The sequence below is a fragment of the Propithecus coquereli genome, unplaced genomic scaffold, assembly GCF_000956105.1.
Source record: "Propithecus coquereli isolate 6110/MARCELLA unplaced genomic scaffold, Pcoq_1.0 Scaffold73, whole genome shotgun sequence".
Taxonomy (NCBI): Eukaryota; Metazoa; Chordata; class Mammalia; order Primates; family Indriidae; genus Propithecus; species Propithecus coquereli.
In genome coordinates this window covers 3,211,705-3,223,387 of record NW_012153396.1, presented here as the reverse complement: position 1 = coordinate 3,223,387, position 11,683 = coordinate 3,211,705, and the positions used below count along the sequence as shown (strand labels likewise).

At 48.5% G+C, this 11,683-nt stretch overlaps 1 protein-coding gene across 1 annotated transcript in view; it reads left to right on the top strand.

Annotated features, from left to right (window-relative positions):
* The window catches only part of LOC105824364 (chromosome unknown open reading frame, human C10orf76), a 166,949-nt gene extending 155,817 nt beyond the window's left edge, over positions 1 to 11,132 (top strand). The window contains exons 20-21 of the mRNA XM_012661785.1: positions 7,410 to 7,526; positions 10,045 to 11,132. Of these exons, the coding sequence (XP_012517239.1) occupies positions 7,410 to 7,526; positions 10,045 to 10,137 (210 nt within the window). The 3' untranslated portion in view covers positions 10,138 to 11,132. The remainder of the gene's footprint in view (positions 1 to 7,409; positions 7,527 to 10,044) is intronic.
* Positions 11,133 to 11,683: the final 551 nt, after the last annotated feature.

The following is an 11,683-nucleotide window of genomic DNA, read 5'->3' as shown; positions in this document are numbered from 1 at the left end:
TCCACTCAGCTGAAAGTCTGGGCTTGGGGGCTGGGGCTGTCCAAGACCCGCACTCTGGAGCAGGTCTCGCTCCCCTCCAATCTCTCCCTCTCTGTGTCCTCTCCCAGGCCTCTGCCAGCAAGCAGGGCCTCAGGCTGATGGATCTCCCCTGGCTGTGACGTGGGCTGGGAGGTTCCCTACCCAGGATCGTAGCCTGAGCTGGGTGCACAGTCCTCTTTTAGGAGGAGGGTTGCCGGTCAGGCAGGCTGATCTGCCCCTGAAGGCACACGCTCCTCAGTAGGCTCTTTCACAGATCTCTCCTCCGTGCCCCAGGGCAGTGCGATCCTGACCTGGGTGTACGGGGTCTGGTCTGCAGGCCTGACCCCTGGACCCTGAAGATCAATCCCTGACCCTGCGAGGGGGAGAGGTGCTGGTCTTGAATCACCTACAGGGTTTCCAAGCTGGATCGATTTCACTCCACCTCGGGATTTGCCCTACTCTCCTGGAGTCCCCAGGCAAGTAGCACCTGGGAGGGCTGGCGGGTAGGGAACTTGCAGTCTGAGTACCCCTCAGTCTGCTATAGGGCCCCAAAAGGAAAGGTCCCGTTCCTTGGAGATGCCTCCGTGTGATGGCTAAGTTGTCTTTCTGGGCACGCACGGGTAGGGAGGGGGAAGAGAGAATGGAGCACTATGGCGTCTGCCACTAGGCTCGGGTCTGGGCCCGGGGAGGTGCCCCGAGGGGGCTGGGAGCCCTGCGCTGAGTCCGCAAGAGGCTACTGCTCACTGGCGGCAGCCGTCTCTGGGCTGGTGTCGGCAGGTCTCTCCAGCCGCTCAGGAGCCACCAGCAGTCCGAGGTGCAAGGGAGGGGGAAGTTAACCGCTCCACCTGCCCTTGTCGCTGGTCTCCAAGCCTCTCGGGACCTTTCTCCTTCCAGTTCTCCTCCGCATCGTCTTCCCGTGGAGTCTCCTGTAGTTTCAGGCACCCTTTCTTCTGATCCTCACCCGATCTATGTTTCTTTGCTGGCTTATTTTTTTTCTCTTTCTTCTAAAATTCGTCTTTTTTGCAGAGACTTTCTGACTGGCGGCTTGTCTCATCTGCCATCTTGGCTCCTCCCTTCGTGTCCCAACTCTTGAACAATTATGAGGGATAAACTCCATCACCCAACTTGCCATGGACCAAACTCATTATTTCTCCATCATCAGCTTATATTATAGAATCAACCACTGCCTGCTCAGTCCCTTCTAAATGATGGGAAGGAGAAGGAAGGGTAGTGTCCAGACTTATGCCTGGTGATGATCTTGTTTATGGTTTCAGGGCTTGATCCCTCAAGCTCTCCTTTCCTGCTTTGTGGAAGAAATGGGTCCAAAATATAATGTTCTCTACTGAGCAAATACCTGAAGTAGAACAAATGGTCAAAGTCCAGTGGGAGGGATAGATGGAGATTATCATGAAAATCCTCTAAAATGCCTTATTTTTTTCCCTCCTAATTCCATTTTAACTGTGATATCTCTTTCATGCTACCCAGAGATTAATTTTTCTATGATTAGGGATTTGACAGGGTTAAAGCAGAACTGCATGGAAGTGGAACAGGATGATTACAGTCTCTTTGGGAGACTGGCCTTGAGGTATGAGCCTTCATTGTAGAAGATTTATTGAATCCTTTTAACACTTCTCCCCAGGCCTAGAGACCACAGGTTGGCTGAGGCCTAAAAAACCCAATTAAAGATGAAAGACTTTGAAATGAGTATTGAGCAATCAAAACAGTAGCCAAAATCAGATTTTGCTGATGAGTTTGGAATAGTCTATAAAGTTTTGGTGGTGGTTTACACCAACTATCAACAAAGTTGAGCAGGGTCTTTCAACTGCTATTGATGTAAATTGGCAAGCTCTGGAGCCCTGAGGAGCCTGGTAGTCGTTAATGCTCAAAATCAGGTCTTCACCAGGTTACTTTCCCAGCTCTTAGGAGGACAGAGTTTGAATTCCTTGAATCTTTGGTCTCTGAAGACCAAGTTTAGCCTTGTAAACCCAAGAACATTCCCAGATTAGACCAGCCTGCTAGTGTAGGAAGAGCAATGGATTGGGAGTCAGAAAATTCTGGTATCTAATCCTGGTTTTGTGGCTTTGGGCAATTTACAGTCTTTCTAGACATCTGTTTCTTCATCTGTGAAATGAGGGCCATGAACTAGGTAGGTGATTTTTCCAGAACTTTTATTTATTTATGTTTTTTGGAGACAGAGTGAGCTTACTCTGTTGCCCGGGCTAGAGTGCGGTGGCGTCAGCCTAGGTCACAGCAACCCCAAACTCCTGGGCTCAAGCGATCCTCCTGCCTCAGCCTCCCGAGTAGCTGGGACTACAGGTGTGTGTCACCACACCTGGCTAATTTTTCCTATTATTTGTAGAAACGGGGTCTTATTCTTGCTCAGGCTGGTCTCAAACTCCTGAGCTCAAGCAGTCCTCCTGCCTCTGCCACCCAGAGTGCTAGGATTACAGGCATGAGCCACTGGGCCCAGCCCAGAACTTTTAATTCTATTGTTCTGTCCCTATGGTAACACTTTGGCAAAAAAGAGGTATGGTTGCCTTACATGTTACTGTCCTCAGATGCTAGGGATAACTTCAGGCTCTCTTGGCCACCATTTAACCAGCTATTTCATCTTATTTGAATACATCAGATACTTTTTATTGCCATTTTCCTCTTGTTTTCATGTCAGTAGCCATCATTCATTTGATACCTTATATTTGCTAGATTCTATCATTTATATTTTTATATTTATTTGATATATTATCTCTAATCTTCATAATATTATAAGAAAATACTATCTGGGCACAGTGGTGTGTCCCAATAATCCCAACTACTCAGGAGGCTGAGATGGGAAGATTGCTTGAGCCCAGGAATTTGAGATCGGCCTGGGCAAAATAGTACACTCCCCCACGTGCACGCGTGGGCACACACACACACACACACACACACACACAAATCAAATTAAGTTAAAAAATAGGGACCAGGCATGCCTGTAATCCTAGCACTCTGGGAGCCTGAGGCAGAAGAATTGCTTGAGGTCGGGAGTTCGAGACCAGCCTGAGCAAGAGTGAGACCTCATCTCTACTAAAAGTAGAGAAAGTAGCTAGGTGTGGTAGTGTGTGTCTGTAGTCCCAGCTACTCAGGAGGCTGAGGCAGGAGAATTGCTTGTGCCCAGGAGTCGGAGGTTGCTGTGACCTAGGCTAACACCACAGCACTCTAGCCCAGGTGACAGAGTGAGACTCTGCCTCAAAAATAAATGAATGAATGAATGAATGAATGGGGCCAGCACAGTGGCTCACACCTGTAATCCTAGCACTTTGGGAAGCCAAGGCGGGAGAATCACTTGAAGCCATGAGTTCAAGACCAGCCTCAGCAATATAGTGATATCTGGTCTCTAAAATTAAAAAAAAAAATTAGCTAAGCATGGTGGTGTGTGCCTGTAGTCCCAGCTATGTGGGAGGCTGAGGCAGGAGAATCACTTGAGCCCAGGATTTCGAGGTTGCAGTGAGCTGTGATCACACCACTGTACTCCAGCCTGGGTGCCAGAGTTAAAATCCTGTCTCTAAAACAAAACAAAACGAAACAAAAAAACAAAGGCCCTGCTTTAAAAAAAATGGGGCACAGGCTACTGAACTGCCTGTGGGGGATGCATATTGTACTGGGGTTTGTATGTGTTTGAAACCTTAGCAGCGATTTTGAACTAACCTCTTCAACTGGGATCTCATCTATTTCCTGTCATTGAAGACATCCTGATCCTGATGTGGCCAAGAGCCTCACAACCTGTGTGAAGCAAGGCCAAGCCTCTGGGCTCAGGTTTTCTTTAGTATAACCTATATACCCTTGCATTACCAAAGTTGTACTGGGCATTCTCTCACTTCTGGCTGATGCATTGCTGGTTACATTGGTAATAGTGAGGTCATTATGGGAGGCTTACTTTCACATTGAATAGGGACTATAATTTCCTCTTTACCAGAATCTCCCATGGGCTAAATGATGATGTGTGAGGCCCTAGCTCCTAGCTTATAGTTAGAACTATCTGGAGACAGCCAGAACTTCCAAATACCCCTTATCACCAGAAAGAGGCTTTAATTATAAAATTTGTAACCACTATTGACTATTCATTATGTGCCAGGCATTGGACAATCATTATGTCATTGCATCCCCACATCAGTCTTATGAGGTAGATAGTGTTATCCCCATTTGAAAGGTATGAAAACTGAGGCTCAAAGAGATTAAGAAACTTGTATAGATTTATATAGCTAATTAGTGCGTGATCTGGGACTAAAATTCAGGTTTCTGACCTCAAAGCCTATGTTCTTAATTCTGTCTTCTCAGGCTCTTTCCCTCCAGAGACCTCAGTGGCAGGTGTTTAGGTCTTTACCACCCTTACCCAGTTTGTTTTTCCCTTGTCTGAACTGACACAAAGTGTTTTAAGGCAAAAAAGAAGGCATGGGATCTTTGAAACTGAGGCCATTTATATATCCTCTGTCTTCCACTTGAGTCCATAAGATGTTCCCTTGTGCTGAAGAATCATTTATGCATGTAGGATCTTTGGGACAGTTTGAAATAGGTAGATACTTCCTGGACTGTGAAGGTAGTTACTCTTAAGTCCCAGGGGCTGTCCAGGTAGCTCCGTAGGCATTGGGATGACAGTGTTTCCATCAAACGTATGTTACTTTCAGGAACTTAAAACTTTTACTCTCGTGTCATTTTAAGAAGGTGAGTCCAAGTTCCATTTTATAGAGAGAAGGGCTGAGACTCAAAGAGGTTAGGTGAATTGTCTGAAGTTCTATAGCAAGAATGGAACTTCCAATTCAGTTATCTTTCTATCAGGCTCTTGCCAGGACCCAGGTTCCTATCTACTGAGGGTCAATCCTTACCCCTGTGTAAGGATTCCTTAGAGAGAGAGCATGCGACTTGTAGGTGATTTACTGACTTTGATGCTACCTTGAGCTAAAGTGGTGGACATGGTTCTAGGAAGCCCACAAGCCCAACAGCTGATGAAAGAAAGCTTGTGCTTGGGCACAGCCTGTTAGCTGATGGATTGGAAAGGGATTTCACCCTGGGAGGGGTCTTTGGAGTTGCAAGGAATCCGGATACTGAGGCTGCAAATTATAGTAAAGCCTAAGGCCATTAGGCACAGAGCCTCTGAGAGATTGCCCCTTGCCTAAGTGCTGCCTTTGCTGTGTCCCAGGCCAGTGTTGAGGCTCAAATGGGACATGTTCCTAAAATCTAAAGCTACAGAAAGCAAAGTCCCAGGCTAGGCCAAGTACCTCCTAGTGCTCTGAATTCCGGGATGGACTGGGGCCTAGACTTGAATTTAGAATGTCTTCCCCTGGGAGTAAAAGGAAAGTGATGAGGGCAGGAGATAGCAGAGACTAGATGAACCAGCAGGCAACTTAGGGTAAAAGAGGAAGAAAGGAAGTAAGCCCACAAAAATCAGGGAAGGAGGAGGTGGCAATAGGCAGTGTCTGGACAAGAGGAGAGCTGAGATCATATACTCTCCAAGTCCAGACAAGCTTTTAGTTTCTTTCCAAGGAGGTAGTAGCTCAGATGCCTTCTCTGCTTTCACCTCCCTGCAACAAACTGTACTAGGCTATACTGACAAAAGCCAACTTTACTGGGAAAGGAAAAAAAAAGCCCTGTTCTAAGTAAGACTTTAGATCTTGCACTCTGCCTTGGCAAGAGGAGAAAGCCCAGGTGATCAGGCAAGGCAGTCTTACTGGAGATCTGAGGCTCTCAGGATGTAGTCAGAATGTATAGCCATCTATTCATGTGCTAAGCCTTTTTCTCAGAAATTGGCTTTAGCATGGTGTTTGTCTTTTGGCACCTGATACCCCTCAGATAAGGCTGAGGCCAGATTGCTAGGTCATAGGCATTGCTGAGGCTACCCAGATTTCAGGGCTTAGGAAAGCATATATTCCATTCTGCCTGGTTCCTGGGAGCTGGTTCCATCTTGGAGGAATTTTGCCTTTCTCTGGGTCTGAGCCAAGACCTTGGCTGTAGATATTCCAGCCACGAGTGCAGCCCACATACATGAGAGGGCCAGATTACTTTGTGGGTGACTGCCATTGCTGGGTACCAGTCTTCCGGCCTACAGAGCTGACAAAAGGAATGAGAAGCAGAGGAACTAGCCTATACTGCGGTCTGTGGGACACAGCCAGGCAAAACAATCTTGTGAAGCTGGGTATCCGCAGGAAAGAAAGTGGGACCAGACCCTCGCCCCAGCTGGCCTTTCCCTCGAAACCCAAACCCAGCAACTCTCCCATAGGGTCCTAAACCTCCCATGCTCTCCAGCCCTTCCCTCTCCTCAGGAATTCTTGGCAGGCAGTGTTTGCTGTCAAGTGAAGTTTGCCCTGGCTAAAATTTGGACTGGTGCGAGGAACAATCCAGAGTCACCTTTGCACCCCTCAGGAGTCTTTCCTGACCTGTCCTGACTCAGGCTTATTTCCTCCCCCCATCCTCTACTCTCACCACCTTCTGTCAACGCTAAGTGTCCCTCATCGCTCACTTATGTCCCCTCAAGCTCCCTACTAAGTAGGGAGCTCTCCATGATGTCATAGGCCTTCCTCCAGGGCAGATCAGCTTCACCGAGATTACCAGAGTTCATAGTCATTCTCTCTCCTGGTCTCTCCTTTCTTCCCAGCTCACTTCTTCTGACTTGATGTAGTGCCTCTCCCCTTGACTGTTCTTGTCTTTGATTCATGTCTTATAAGTTAAAGTCACATCAGGCCTGGCTATGATAGTCCTTTCCTTCTGTAACCACAGATACCCAATGTTCCTAGAGTCAGCGGAAGTCTAGAGTCAGTCCTATTCCCATAGAAAGTCAGAGAGGTGTTATGGGAGAGAGACCCTTCATCAGAACAAAAGCTCTGGCTTAGTCTTAAAAGAGTGTCCCCTACACCCCAAGGCTGGGATGCCTGAAAGTTCAATCCAGGCACTGGATAGGAAGACCACGTTGGCACTGAGAGATGAAAACAAGTGGCAGATGGTGCTGAGGAACATCCCAAGACTGAAGAAATGTGGTTCCCAGAAAGGGAGAAGGAAGGAGACATTGCTCAGCAACTATAACAGCCTGGTCAGAGAAAGCTTCAGGATAGGGCTGAGAGCACATTTATGGTATCGGGGATACTGGTGAGCTCAGACATTCACTGTTCTATCACCTCTTCTCATGCTCTTTTACCATATCCAGTAAACAGCCTTGGTGACCAAGCTGAACTGGTTCAAGAAAGGCAGGGAATGAAAGAGATTAGAAAGTGGTACCAGAAGCCTGAAGAATTGCTTCCATAGTGAGCAAGCTTCTTTGGAGGTGTCATCCCACACTGAACCCAACCCAACAGAGCAGCAGTGTGGGGCTAAGTGACCTGGGATTTGCATGGCCTAAGCCCTGCCTGGCCCTTGACATCCCCCAGGTACTGGAGGTGGTGCGAGCCAACTATGACACACTCACACTGAAGCTGCAGGATGGCCTAGACCAGTATGAGCGCTACTCAGAGCAGCACAAGGAAGCTGCCTTCTTCAAAGAGCTGGTGAGTGCCTCGCCCCTGTCTCTGCCTGTGTCTCTTGGGGGCCCATTCCCAGCCATTGGGCTCTACTGTGCAGATGGGCTACCAGGGAACAACTGCAGTTTGCCAAAGGCTGATAAAACAAGACTTGAGGGGTCGTCTGGGATTGGGTATGTATCTTCTCTCCCAAAGCAGTCCAGACCAGGCAGTACGAGAAGACATTCCTGAGTTAGCATTGCCCACCTCTACTCTGCAGCCATGGAGATAGCCCTTGCACAGCTCTAGCTGGGCATGGGGTTTAACATGTGTGCCCAATGGCAGCTCTGGCTTACTATTCCTTATCCTGTCCTCAGAGCAACTAATGAGAGTTAATTGATTCATCTCCTCCTTATGAAATTACTTCTTCCCAAATTCCTACTACTGGTCTGAGTGCTCTTCCAATCTAGTTCTCCAGTCTTTATTCCCTACCCTGACTCCCACGTTCCAATCACTGTGCCTCCTGCAGCCCTCACCCCTGGCCGCCTTGAGCCAGTGAGCATTTGCTCTACCTCCTAGTTCACCTACTAGTCAGCATCTCCATGGAACTAGCCTGTCCCTATTGATTGTCCCTTTCATGCTCTGTGCTTAGAGCTGCTCTCAGGAAAAGCTTAGCCTCCTGTCTGCTTAGTTTATACAAATATCTGGCTGGGCACTGAAACCAGGACACACAGTCCTCTGTACCCACTTCCCATGTCCTCAAACCTCCCTCTGCTGGGGTAGAACTTGCATCAGCCCAGCTTTTATTTCCCCCATTCCAAGTCCATGATGAAAGTACTGGATTTTGGATCGTTTGTCTTTTGCTAAACACAGCCCAACTCTGACCTTGACATGACATTCCCCAGGATTTTGGACTTCCTCAGGGTAAAGAAGACATGCTCTGGAGTGTTAGTTTGGAGCAGAGAAGCCGTTAGTGTAAAGAGACAGCAGAGGAGAGTATTTTTATGGGGTGATTGGTGAGTCTTAAGTTGATGTGGGGAAATTACCGGGAGCCAACAATAAACAAAAAGAGTGGGAGCTGAAGAGTGTTGTGAAGGAGAGAGTTAGAGTTATGTCTCAAGGCTCTTTGGTACTAGCTTCTGCCTTACTCAATTCTACTTATATATTTGTTCCTCTGGCACAGGTGAGCAAAGAGGTTCTGGTCCAGTTTGGAGCTAATGAGCTTGAGATGCCTGCTGTTTTCCATGCTGCCCTTTCGTCTGCTTCCTGTCTGACAACTTCATTAATTTCTGCTTTTTTTTTTTTTTTTTTGAGACAGAGTCTCACTGTGTTGCCCCGGCTAGAGTGCCGTGGCATCATCCTAGCTCACAGCAACCTCAAACTCCTGGGCTCAAGCGATCCTCCTGCCTCAGCCTCCCGAGTAGCTGGGACTACAGGCATGTGCCACCATGCCCGGCTAATTTTTTCTATATATTTTTAGTTGTCCAATTAATAATTTTTTTAATTTTTTAGTAGAGACGGGGTCTCGCTCTTGCTCAGGCTGGTTTCGAACTCCTGAGCTCAAACAATCCGCCCACCTCGGCCTCCCTGAGAGCTAGGATTACAGGTGTGAGCCACCGCGCCCGGCCAATTTCTGCTTTCTTTTAGCAAAACGAAAGATCCCTGGACTTTGGGGCCCAGGACAGACAAATTCTTTTTCTCCTCCCTCCCCCTTTTGTTTTTCATACAACCTACACACCTATTTCCCATGGAGGAATCACTTGAAGAATCTGCTTTATTCATCTTGGAACCCTGTCAGAGTAGGGAGTTTGGCCCTTTGACCCCTTTTCCACACGTATTTCCCCTGCTGACACAGGCAACACTTAGTGCAAGGTTCTCAGTTTGTGCATAGAGAGCATGTGAGGTGAGCAGTGGGCAAACAGCAAGGATATACACCAGACTTTCCTGTCAGTGGGCAGGCATGTTTGGTATGGAAGAGTACTGGACTAGGAGTTACGAAGCCTAGGTCCTGCTCCCAAGCTGGGACTCACTAGCATCATCTGGTCCTGGTCATTGGCCTCTTTGGATCATAGCCCTACCATCTATGCCAGACAAGGGCTACATCTCTAAATGTTCCTTTCAATCCAAAACAGGAGATAAATCCAAAGGGAAAGTGAGGAGACTAGAAACACATCTAAAGGGAGGTAGCCCTAGAGCATGAGTCCTCTGGCATCAGTTTCTGGTCCTCCGTCAGACCACTGACCAGACCAGGCCCCCTTCTGCATGGACAAAGGCCAACCTCAGCCCTCCTTTCTTGTCTTTGCCTTCTGCCTCCCCAGATGCCCAGATGCTCTTCTCACATCCACTATTTTCTGCCTCTCAGCCCCTCTTCTTCTCTGCTGTCAAGGAACTGTTTGCTCATTTGCCTGCAGGGATAATAGCTGTTAAGGGTTCATTTCCTAAGAGAGAAACTTCTAGCACTCCATCTTGGCCCTGTGCCTCTGGCACTGCCTTCTACTGTTCGTAACCAACTCTCTCCTGTTTTCTCTTTGCCTGTGCCCTCCCACCTTTCCCCACCCTTTCCCAGGTTCGATCCATTAGCACCAACGTCCGGAGAAACCTGGCCTTCCACACACTCAGCCAGGAAGTCCTGCTCAAGGAGTTCTCCACTATCTCCTGAAGCCACACCTACCTGAACAGCCACTGACTGCCCTTACCCATGAGGCTCCTGGGGAATCAAGGGGAGAGGGGGCTGCCCCAAGGTTGGAGAGAAACACAGATACCAAGTTCTCTTGGTGAAGGCCATGCTTCAGTGGAGGTTGGACAGCAGGGGCCAGAGGGGCAAGCCAGGGATGATCGCATTTGGGGGAGAAATGGGTGGGCACAGGGAGAGGCCTCCAGGAATGTGGGGACTTCCAGGGTGGACTCCCTGGATAGCCTTTCACATTTCCAATTGCGATTACAAGTTGTGGCTACTGACTAATTTTCAGGAGCTGGCAGGTTAAGCACCAGGGTGATGCCAGCACCTTGAAGGTCAATGGCTTTCCTTAGCTTCTGAAAACAGATCAACTCTCAGATGTAGCTGGAGCCCCATCCTGCTTCCTTTGGGCTTGGGGTTGTGCTAGGCTTGAAATATGTGTTCCCTGGCCCTGCTGGCACTCTGTCCAATCATTAGGACCCTTAGCTCAGGCTTGGGGCAGGGTAGGAGTGAGGTACCCTTTTTCTGTTTTCTAAATTCAGAGTTGACTCCTCTGGGAAACTGGAGATTAGAATCTGCCCAGTGCTCTGCTGTCCTGCCACCAATTTCTGGGTTTTGGTTTTGGTACCAGGAGTACCTGTTAGCATTCACCTTCTTCCAGCCCATTGACTCATCAGCACAATAGGCTCACAACCTTAGCTTTTCATTTTTAATCTGGTTTAAATTGTCTTTAGAGTATGTGTGTGAAATAAACATTGACAGGTTTTCTGAAGCCCTCAAGGTGCCTACTTTGCTGGTTCCCTTTCCAGCAGCTTCCCCACCTCCCTGCCACCCCCTCCTCTGGGAGCCTCTCCTGCCTCTGCTGAGCTCCCCTCCACATGTCCCACCCCCTCACCCTGCTGTTGTTTACATCTAGCCTGCCTGAGAATTTCCTCTGGGAAGGAATCTGTTCCTGCTGTGGTCTGGTGCCTGGGAGGGAGAGAACCTTCTGGGGGCAGGGTGCCCTCCATCTGAAAGAGGCCAGGTGAGCGTCATGCACAGGGCCTCTGTTCTATCCACTCATATTCTGGGTGAGGCCATAGGAAAATCTCCTGACCTTCAGGAAGTTGGCCTGTGGGTGCCTCCTTTGGAAAGCCTGCATGGGACCACTGTAGGCTTTCCCTACCCTACAGCTGCCTCTAAAATAGCTGCTACTTGGAGATCCTCCCTTTCTAAAGCACTTTCTGAAGCCCTCAGGATAGTGGGGAGCAAGCAGCACCAGAAGAATCTGGGATAAGTGCAGGAATCCAGCAGCAAAAGCAAGTCTGCGACCTTCATGGCCACTATCCATTTAACCTCATATCTCTTTTGGATACCTTCCCTCCTTGGGAATCAGAGTTCTGGCTCCCACCTTGAGCAGATATGCACTAATTCCAGAGAATCCACTAACAGGCTGCCATGTATGGATGTAGATTCTTAAGCGATCACAGGCCGGGTCATCTCTGATCACTAGATGGGTAGCTCAGCCTGGGGCATTTAGTGTTTTCCA